This window comes from Poecilia latipinna, unplaced genomic scaffold (genome assembly GCF_001443285.1).
Source record: "Poecilia latipinna isolate Pla-1442-1.1 unplaced genomic scaffold, P_latipinna-1.0 Scaffold1615, whole genome shotgun sequence".
In the NCBI taxonomy this organism is placed as follows: Eukaryota; Metazoa; Chordata; class Actinopteri; order Cyprinodontiformes; family Poeciliidae; genus Poecilia; species Poecilia latipinna.
Window position 1 is genome coordinate 119,314 of NW_015114231.1, and position 10,012 is coordinate 129,325.

Below are 10,012 nucleotides of genomic sequence, written 5' to 3' on the forward strand. Positions count from 1 at the left end.
AATACATTTCTTTAAAGTAACTTTTTTTAAAAATATAACTCATTTAATTTATTTTTATAACTTTAATATATTGTTTTTTACTGAACGCACCTTGCTCAATAAACACTCAGTATATTTTTGTTTGTTCTAATTTAAAAATACATTTTTGGGGCTCCAAGTTGTTGTTTTTGCTGTAATTAAAATATTTCTATTTTCCAGAAATAAACTAAAAACATCTGTTTTTATTTTTTTATTAAATGTGTCTTACAGGCTGAAGCCACATATAGTGATACATTTGGTTTTTTCAGTAAATGTTTCTGTTGGTTGAGTTTTTTGTAAAATTCAGTTTGAAAGCAGAACATCTAGAGGATTCAGGTATCAGGTAAATATGTCACACAAATTAATTTAATAGGAAAATAAATATCCTAGCACTTAATATGGAATTTATTGATTTTTAGCAACAATAGATTTATTTAAAAAACATAATACTAAGAAGTTATCCTGACAAATAGCTGAGCAGTAACCAAAGTCCCTCAAAATAATACAAGGATATATTTAAATAACTCAGATTATGTCAGCTAAAAAACCGAAAGAAATGTCCCAAAAATTCTATTAATTTTTATCGGAATGTTGTCCACGATAGAGTCCCATATCCTCAAAAAAAAAAAAACAACTTCCTGGAAATATTCCCCAATTTCAATCCAAAATGAAAAATCAAAAACGACAAAAGCCCCAAAACATGAGAAAAATGGTGGCGCCACCAAAAACCCGCAAAAAGAGAAAAAAGCTCCAGATCTCACCGGGAGCGTCTTTCTTCCTGCTCTCGCACCGGGCCGCGTTTCCTGGGCGCCATGTGGCGTCGAGCCGTTTATGTCTCTTCTTTCGGTTTTTTACTTGTTCCAAACATTCATAAAGGAAAATCTCCGCTGCACAGATGGCGCCCCTTTTTATTTGGTTGTCACCTGGAACCAGCGTGATGCTGCGCGGAAACCAGCTTTAAACTGTGGAAACTTTGGAAAATTCAACAATCAAGTGACTGAAACTGTCCTAAAAAACAGTCTGATAATTTGTTTAGTCAAAGGAAAACAAACATAGAGGTTATGTTGCAATTTATTTGCATTAATTTTTTTTGTAAGCAAAATGTTTTCAAATTCATCCTCAAACTGCAGATATTGGATTTTATTTCTACTTTATTTTAGGGAGTTAAAGATAATTAACTGCTGCAATTATGTTTAACTGTGGGTAAAGAGAATGGATGGATTGATGGTGTTTAAAAAGTTGGATTATTTTTTTCACTTTTCATCGATGATATTAGAAATATTGGAATATCTTCTGTAGTCGATATCCTTTTTATTGACTGCAGTCAATAAAAAGTCAATCCTCTGGTTTAAAAAAAAAAAGAAAAAAAAAGAGTTTTTTAAAAAAAAAACTGTTTTTTTTATAAAAAAAAACAGAGTTTTTTTTATTATAAAACTCTGGTTTTATAAAAAAAGATTAGTATAATTTCATAATTTTTCACAATATATCAATTTATTATCAAGAAGATGATTATATTTATTTAAAGAGTAGTTTAGGAGAATATCTCCTATTTTCCTCTATTTCTGATCTTTTAAAACCACTGCGGTAGTCAAGTGTAGCAAAAAATAAGTTCTTTGTGAAATTAAACGCTATTACTAAATACATTTTAAATAAATATTACTAGTAAATAATAAATATAATGAATAAAATATAATCCGTTCATAATTATTCTCACAGCTTTTATTTTGAAGGAGCGCGCTTCTCTTCCGGTGTGTCGGACATAAAACCGCGAATTGACTGTTGGAATATGGTGTCCATGATGACAACTTGAAAATCCCAACTGCAGTCAGAGGCGATAGTACCTGCTGGAACCAGTTCGGTGAGAATGAAAGCGGGTCCGGCTCGGTTCGGGAGCCGCCTGGCGGGGTAGCGCCCTCCCGGCCGCCTGGCTAGCATGAACTGTGGCGGCCGCCGCTTTTGTTTACATCCAGTCCAGATGATGGTGATGATGGGCCCGGAGAGGCGTGTTGGCTAACCCCGCTACTCGCGCTGCTTCCAGGGAAGGTGTCATCGGGGAACCCGCTGTGTTCGGACCGGGTCGGTCCGTCCAAACCGCCGCCGCCTGAAGGGTGAGCTGACCGACGTCACTAACCGTAACTGGCCGCTTTTACGCAGCTGTTGACGGGAAAGCTACTGACCAGGCCTACCTGTTAAAAACATTGCTGACTTTTAAACATCATTTCTAACCTGAAAACATGTTGTCTTTGTTTAAAATAGAAAATAAAGTAAAAAAAATAAATAAACGCAAAACCATACAAACATTAATGATACTTTTAAATTAAGTAGATGTAATTTAAGCTAAATTGTAAATGGTTTTATTTACTAAATCTAAATACTTTATTGTCCTCAAAAACTAACCATGGGCCTTTACTACAAATCTGCATATCATTAAAGTAAATTATTTAATCCAAAAAGGGAAATACATACTTTATATGACGGTACGTGATTATTATATGAGATGAAATAACTAGTCTGTCGATTTTACTGTAACAAAAACCCAGAAAGGAAGTTTCTCAGAAAATTAGAATAATATCCTAATTATTATTATTTTTTAAATACAAAAATATTATGATGTGGAAGAGATGGTGATGAAGATTTAACATCAGAAGATGGTCATTAACGTCCTTCACAAGAAAGGTAAGTCACAATTAGGCCTGTTGCAATCAGCAATAAAATAATTAATCACCTGATAAATTAAAACAAACTCAGTAATTTCCATTTGCATGATTTACTGTTTTTCTACCAACAACTGGATGATAAAAGTCTCCAGTTTGGTGTTTGGTCTCAACCAGCCCTTCTATAGAGATTTGATGATTCGTTTTATTCGTTGTTTCTGTTTTGTTTCTTTATTTTGGATATTTAAAATGTCTTCCAGTTCCAGTGTTAAATGTTCTTTAGAAATTAAAGTTTCTTGATATTTGAGATTGTGTTCTTGCATTGATATATCATTAGAATTATATTACTTTGAAATTATCTCAAAATAACAATATTATCGTTAATTGCAATAACTTCAGTTAATTGTCCAGCAAAATTTGCTATTGTGACAGGAGTAGTCACAAGAGGTTGTTGTGTTGCTAAAGAAGCTGGTTGTTGAGAGAAAGTTGAGTGGAAGAAAAAACATGCAATATTGCTTCTGTTGAAATAAAAAAAAAGTGATATCATGACAAGGAAGCTGCACGAAGTTTCACCATCATCCAGCACCTTGTGCATGCTAAGAGGAAGAATGGAGGTTCAGATCCAGTGACCATTAGAACCACCTTACCAGATAAAACAGCAGAAATATTTGAGTAAATTGGGAAGATGGCCCCACATGACGATCTACTCAGTAAAAGCAGCAAAAACTTCATGTGCCAGAGAATGACCAGGAGAAACCATCCTGGGAGAGAAATACTCTGCCGACGACGTGGCTTATGGCAACGAGAGGGCTGGACGGAAAGACGGACTGATGATGGCAGCACAGGAAGAGGCATTCAGCTCAAGAGCTGCAGAGGTCAAGGGTCAACCTGACAGGACCCATCATGGAGAAAGTTAAGCAGATAGCTGCTGGGTGTAAGAGAACCGAAGGAACGTCATAACCAGGTGACGGGTGGGGCGCCCCAAAGGGCTGAGGAGCCTCCTGGAGTCTGACTGATCCAACTCTGAACATTATCAGGTCGGTGTGGCAGAGAAACGGCGTGATGTGAAAACCGTTTCCTGCCGAGCAGGTTCCTGTACGTCCACACTGAGTCCGCCTCACTGCGCGGCGTGACGTACGCCCGGGTGTGTGGGCCTTCATCCTTTCTCTAAGGCGCAGTCCAGCCATTTCGGCCGCTTGTTTCCAAGATTTTGTTCTTTGAGTCATGATCTCATGGCCATGGTAAGATTCTGAACTTGGTATGTGTGATTTGGCACAGTAGACGCATTGAAAGAGAAATCTCTAAAATCAAAATGGCAGCACAACTTGTTGCATCTGTGAACTGCGGGACTTCTGGAAGAATTTCATTGGGAAAGACGAGACCGATGTAGAAATGTTTTCCAGTGTTCCCACTCTGTCCTCATCCTTCATGTCCGTTTACAGTGTCACTAAATAGAGTATCCACTAAAACCAGTTGACCCCTTTAATGGTTCCTCTTGTTTTGCAGTGATGGACGTGTCCTCTCAGGACCCACCTCTCATGGCCATGGACCTATCGAAGAGCTACACTCCGCTGACCCGCAGCCGCACCGAAGCCACAGATCTGGTTAAAAAGCCTGAGTGGTACCACCGACGGCCGGCGACCTGCAGCACAGACGGTACCTCTGCGTACAGATCCTCGTCCTCCTACAGCCCGCTCTCCCAGCAGGGGGTCCCTGTCCGCTGCAGAGACATGGAGCAGGGCCCAGAGTCTCTGGGCAGCTACATAAGCTCTACTGTGGCTCCGGGTCTGGATCTTTTTCACAGCAGAACACATGGCAACCTGTGGCACGGTGGTTACTACGGAGCCGACCAAAGCGGGGGTCCGGTTCCCGAAAGCAGCGGCGCAGAGGAGAGCGACAGCGGCTCTGACGTCATCTTCCTGGTTTCTTCCGCGAAGGAGCCTCTGTTGTGTGGCTCTTTCATCCAGGACAGCGTGAGGCACATCGTGGAGCCCGTTTCCCCTGCCATGTCCTCGTTGGACGAAGGACGAGGTTGCTATCTCCTACCTCAGCCCATGAGCTCTCCGAGTGCCGACAGCTCGTACTCGGAGGACTCGTCGGACAGCTCAGTAGACATTCCAGTGCATCATGCCAGACCCGTAGTCCTCCTTTCAGACCTCAACACCGTTTACGGACACCCTGGTGAATCGGTCGCGGATGCTTCAAGTGACGACAGCGACGTCATTGAAGTTTCTGTCACGAACCGTAAGAAGGAAAGGCAATGCTACAAGAAAAGTCCGCCTAAAATAAAGAGTGAGGGGGAAAGAGCGTCATCTAGAGAGGTACGGCGCAGTTCCAGAGTAAAAAAATCTGAGTCAGACATGCCTCGGTTAACCTGCACCGTGTCACGGCACAGCTTGAGAAGACGCGTCAAAAATGACGCAGTGGGTATTTATAACGAAAGCAGTGACTCTGAGGACTTGATCGAGTACGCTCTGAAGTTTTCCAGCTCTGAAGAATCCGTCTCGCAGCCAAACCTTCCACAGAAAGCGAGCAGCCATTCAACGGAACCCACCGGGAACGTCCAAACTGACAGGAAGTCTCCTCCGAAGGAAGCTCAATTCACAAAACTAATAAATTACAAACGAAAAAAGACTCTCAGTCTTCCTAAAACTAGAAAGGTTCAAAAAGCAAAGCAGAAGCCGATCTGCAGCATCGCCCCAGCGGAGCAACAGACGGTTTCTGACAGTCAGACCACAGCAGGGAAAAAACGGGTTGCGAGGCGAAAAAGGAAAAGGCGCCCACAGACCGGGCCTTCTGCGCCGTTTTCTCCCAGAGAACCTGAAATCCTGCTCAAATATGCAAAGTCCAAGTATAAAAAGGACAGAAAACCTGCCAGCTTCTGCCCATTTGTCCACATGGAGCAGCAGCTGTGCAGGGTGGTCAACTACCAGGACGACGAAGGGACGATTCCCAGCAGCAAAGGATGGAAGACCGTCTCCAAATCCGTGTCTGGGTTTGTCCCCTGCACGTCCTGCTTCCAGCTGGGTCGGCCCAGCTCTGATGGCGGCGGTCCGGACCAGCTGCTCTGCTGCCTGTGTGGGTGGACGGCCAACACCATGGGCCTCGGCGACCTCCACGGCCCCTACTGTCCCGCCGTCACTTCTATAGACGGTCAGACGTGCAGAACTGATCAGAACGACGACCTGCAGAAACTCTCCAATGGCCATTTGCCAAACTCCTCTGAGGACGACTGCACTCCTGATAAAACTTTGCTCAAAAGCGAGAAAGTCTCTCCCACTAAGGTGCCTCTTCGTCTATGCGAGTGCTGGATCCACGAGGACTGCGGCATCTGGTCCGCCGGCGTCTTCCTAGTCCGGGGAAAGCTGTACGGCCTGGAGGAGGCCGCCCAGATCGCACAGGAAACGGTGAGTGACTTCCTGTTTGGTTATCAGTGCATTTAGCTTCAGCTTTAGCTGTGGATGGACTCCACACAGAGCAGCAGGGCTGATGTTTCCTCTGCTGCTGTGAGGCTGAAACTGCTGGAGGAGCAGCAGAAACCTCCCACAGTGATGGAGGGAAATTCTGCCGAGTCAGGGAAACGGGTCGATGTGGAAGTGGAACCGATATGGTGGTGAGAAACTGGGGCTGCACAGGAACAGGAAGTGATGTCATCGAGACATTATCGGTGAAATATGGGGAAGTGATTGATTATGGCTAACTTATATTTTCCTCACTCTTTGTTTTCCATCATCATTACTCTGAACTCTTCGGATCCATCTGAACGTCTGGATTCCTGCAGCTTGTTCAGGTTTCATGGAACATTTTTGATCTGATTGGTCTGTAGATCTGCTCCAGCTGTGGTCAGCCTGGGGCCATAATGGGATGTTTCCAGAAGGGCTGCCTGAGGAATTATCACTACCCATGTGCCCTTCAGTCAGGTAAACCGGGTTTAAAGGTTTTATTTATTGATTATTGAATGAAACCTTTACTGATTGGTTGTGGTGAACAGCTCTGATCAGCGTTCCTCCATCTTGATTCTCTTTCAGGCGCCGTGCTCAACGAAGAAAACTTCTCCATGAGATGCCCAGAGCACAAGGTGAGCACAGAACAGGGAGCATCCAACCCTTTAACCATCCAACCCATTAACCATCCAACCCTTTAACCATCCAACCCTTTAACCATCCAACCCATTAACCATCCAACCCATTAACCATCCAACCCTTTAACCATCCAACCATCCACACACACACACATGCATACAGACATCCAGAATGAAGTCTGATCCTGATGAGGATATTTTAGTTTGTATTAAAGCTGTTCTGACTGCAGATGGTCCGGTTCTTAGAACCGCCTGTAACAGGGTCCATTTGAAGGTTCTGCTTCCCACAGTTCAGTACTGGCAGAGGAAATTCCTCTGTCTTCACTGAGCACGGCTTTTAGTGAAGACGGTAAATGACCTGATGACTTTCATGTGGTTCTGGTCTGAAAAATGTTAATTTCTGATATTTTTTTTTTGTAAATCAACCAGAATAAAACGTTCCCAGCTGCAGCCAGACAAGACAAGAGATGACAGTGACGACGTGCGGCGCCTTGGAGGTTTGGAGGTTTGTCCTCTTTCAGTTTGTATCCACTGATGACATACAGAAACACAGAAGTAGTTTCCCCCCAAAATCAGGCTGCTGACGGTGCAGCTGCTTAAAGTTCATGATGTTCATGTGACTGCAGTTCCTCGTGTTAACACAAGGGGGCAGCATCAGATCATTGACCAGAGAACTGAGGCGCTCTGCTGAGGAAGACATTCAGAAAACCTGAAGCGCTGCAGGTTCCTGACATGGAGTCGAGTTTTATGTAATCTGTAATCCTAACTTCTCTGGTTCTGACACGCTGGTCGTCATGGAGACCAAATCAACTCACTTCGTTCATCACAACAGACGACATCTGAAGAGTCCAGAAGTTATCTTCATTAATATTCAGTCACCTGCTTCCTGAGACCTTCTGGTGTTTCTGCTTCCTGCTTCAGATTTTTAGTATAATTTCTGTTTTATTTTTTATTTTATTGTTTTAAGTCCTCTGATCTAACTCTGAGTTTGAAACGTTTTCTGAGTTTTGTTCTTTAACAAGTAACGACATCATCTGCTGTTTTACTGTAAATAAAACATCTAACAGGTTTTCCATCCATTACTGTAACGGCCTAGTTCATACACCAGATGTTGTTAATCATCCCGGCGCTCCTCTGACTCGTCTGTATTGTCTCCTGTTCCAGAATGCTCCACCGATCTCCTCAGGGCACGGCGGCGGCCATGGCGGCGGCCATGACGGTGGGAGTGGCTGCAGCTTCACCTCAGTGTTCTGAGGAAGCGGAGCGGCGGCGGCGTTTCAGGCCAGGCGAAGCCGCTTCGCCTGTCATGACTGAATCAGGGTCCACTTTATTTATTTCTGGATATTTTGACTTTTGTTCGGTTCTTTTGTTCGGTTCCTCTGGTTCCTCTTTGCTCTCCGTTTCTCTCCGGGGTGAACCGGCTGCGTTTGGACATCCTCACTTCAACTAGCTGCTAAAACCAGTTTATTATTTGAACATAGGTATTATATCAGAGTTTTATTGATCTCTTGGATAACAGGCCACTTTTCTACAAGTTTTTGTACGACTTTTTTAATCCTTCTAGTGGTTTGTCCTGTTCGTTTTCCTCCTTGATGCATGCACAGCTCATATTTGCTACAATGCACTTTATTACAGTTTTCTATCAGTTATTTAAATCCTTTCATTTGTCAAATTATTTAAATCTGACAAGGCTGCACTAAGCTACAGTTAAACTGTAAAACTACATAGTTAACGGCTAAACCTGGAATATAACTTCAGGCCTTTTGGCTTTCATTCTTAATGATGATTTTATTTTTATTTTATTGGATGAATCTTAACGAGTTTATTGGCTGGTTGCTGTGAACCTGCGGATCCCGTTGGGACGTGGAGGATTGTTTTCCTGTTGTCCTCATCAGTTCATGTGGCATAAATTAATTCTGAAAGTCTTTCTTACCATCGTACTTTCTGCTTCGAGGTTTTCCTAAGGTTTATCCTTGTATCTCGTTGTGAGATAGCTGAAGTTTTATAACTTTTTCTTTAGGGTAGAAATTCTCCACAAACCTTTGTGCAAAACGAGTCAAACGTCAGCTTTCCAGCTCTAAGATGTAAACAAACTTTCCATAAGAATGAAGAAAAAATTCACTTTACTATTTATTTCCACGCGGTTGTGAAGTCATCTGACCGTTTTGTGTCTTTTGTGTTGGTCTGGTAGTTAAAGGGAAAGTTTCCATCTAAACCTTCACAATCAGACATAAACATGCAGTGAATAAATCGAGTTTCTATTGAGTTTTTGCACAAATAGTTGATGATAACAAACACTGAGGCTCTTTATTTGTCTATATTTGAAATGTTAAATTGACATTTGTGACTCTATACAAAGTAGACCAGGATGTATTTGCTTATTGCGAGGGAACCCAAAAGAAAAATCCTCCATGTCCCTCAGGGGCCTCCGTACGAAGTGATTTTATTTAATCTGTTTAAACAGAAAAAGTCTTTGATTTAAAGGTGAGGTCGTCAGGTTGGTGCATTTTGATTGTCTTCAGGATTTAAACACCCCTTCACCTCTTGACTAAACAGAGCAATTTTAGTCAATTATATTTTTTCATAACAATTTAGATTAATTTTGCAGGGTTGGAAATGAACAGTTTGTTTGTTGGAAGCGGCGACAGAGGTTCTACTGATGTAGCTTTGCCTCATTAGGCTCCACTGCCAGGGAGTAAGATACTGACTACTGTTCACTATTCTATAGAACCCCAATTCAGATAAAACCCAAACAATCCATTTAAATCCAGACTGATCCTTTTTGCCTCTTAAAAAGTTAAAACTTGATGATAATCTACCTTCACATTCCGGCACACATAAAAAGCTTTTCCATAAATAATCCTGATTCTGAAACATTCAACTTCCTAAGTGTTTATTTTGATATTTAAGGGTTGATGATGGCAGTTTTAGGGTGACTAAAATATCTGAACTGCCTCCCTGGAAACCAGTTGCTGCTGTTGCTAAGCAGCAGGAGGCCAGTAATTAATGTCCTGTTGTTTTCTGGACCCTTCGTCTCCCGCCTCTCACTCTGCAAACGGCAGGAAATAAAAGTGAAAGCAGCTGGAAGCTGAACAGAGCTGCTGTGATTTGACTGAACCGTCTGTTGGACCCGGAGTTGATCCATCGCTGTTTCAGGTTAAACTGATTTAAATAAAGGGATGTTTAACATAAACGCTCTTTAGTTGGATTCATTTCTGCACTTTCTGTTATTTGAGAATAAAAATGAACGTTATTTAAT

The 10,012-nt window shown here is 42.3% G+C and overlaps 2 protein-coding genes across 4 annotated transcripts in view; both read left to right on the forward strand.

The window, feature by feature from the left end:
- The window catches only part of LOC106964017 (myosin phosphatase Rho-interacting protein-like), a 37,107-nt gene extending 33,264 nt beyond the window's left edge, over positions 1-3,843 (forward strand). The window contains exons 21-22 of the mRNA XM_015059234.1: positions 2,057-2,126; positions 3,762-3,843. Coding sequence (XP_014914720.1) covers positions 2,057-2,126; positions 3,762-3,843 — 152 coding nt within the window. The remainder of the gene's footprint in view (positions 1-2,056; positions 2,127-3,761) is intronic.
- On the forward strand, positions 1,749-8,408 carry LOC106964018 (transcription factor 20-like). 3 transcript variants are annotated; one of them, XM_015059236.1, is made up of 6 exons: positions 1,749-2,126; positions 4,179-6,079; positions 6,499-6,592; positions 6,701-6,750; positions 7,183-7,258; positions 7,918-8,408. In XM_015059236.1, exons 2-5 carry the CDS (start codon positions 4,181-4,183, stop codon positions 7,222-7,224), a joined length of 2,085 nt encoding a protein of 694 aa, XP_014914722.1. In that variant the 5' UTR covers positions 1,749-2,126; positions 4,179-4,180; the 3' UTR covers positions 7,225-7,258; positions 7,918-8,408. The 3 variants fall into 3 exon arrangements, with proteins under 3 accessions (XP_014914722.1, XP_014914721.1, XP_014914723.1); XM_015059235.1 differs by having other exon boundaries at positions 7,183-7,250; XM_015059237.1 differs by lacking the exon at positions 7,918-8,408 and adding an exon at positions 7,330-7,643 and having other exon boundaries at positions 7,183-7,250.
- Positions 8,409-10,012: the final 1,604 nt, after the last annotated feature.

What these genes read in the sequence shown, in the direction of transcription:
- LOC106964018 (XM_015059236.1), top strand. Translation starts at nt 4,181, where the DNA reads ATGGACGTGTCCTCTCAGGACCCACCTCTCATGGCCATGGACCTATCG. An exon ending in CCCAGATCGCACAGGAAACG is followed by an intron (nt 6,080 to 6,498) that starts GTGAGTGACTTC and finishes ATTGGTCTGTAG; the next exon opens with ATCTGCTCCAGCTGTGGTCA. An exon ending in TGAGATGCCCAGAGCACAAG is followed by an intron (nt 6,751 to 7,182) that starts GTGAGCACAGAA and finishes TAAATCAACCAG; the next exon opens with AATAAAACGTTCCCAGCTGC.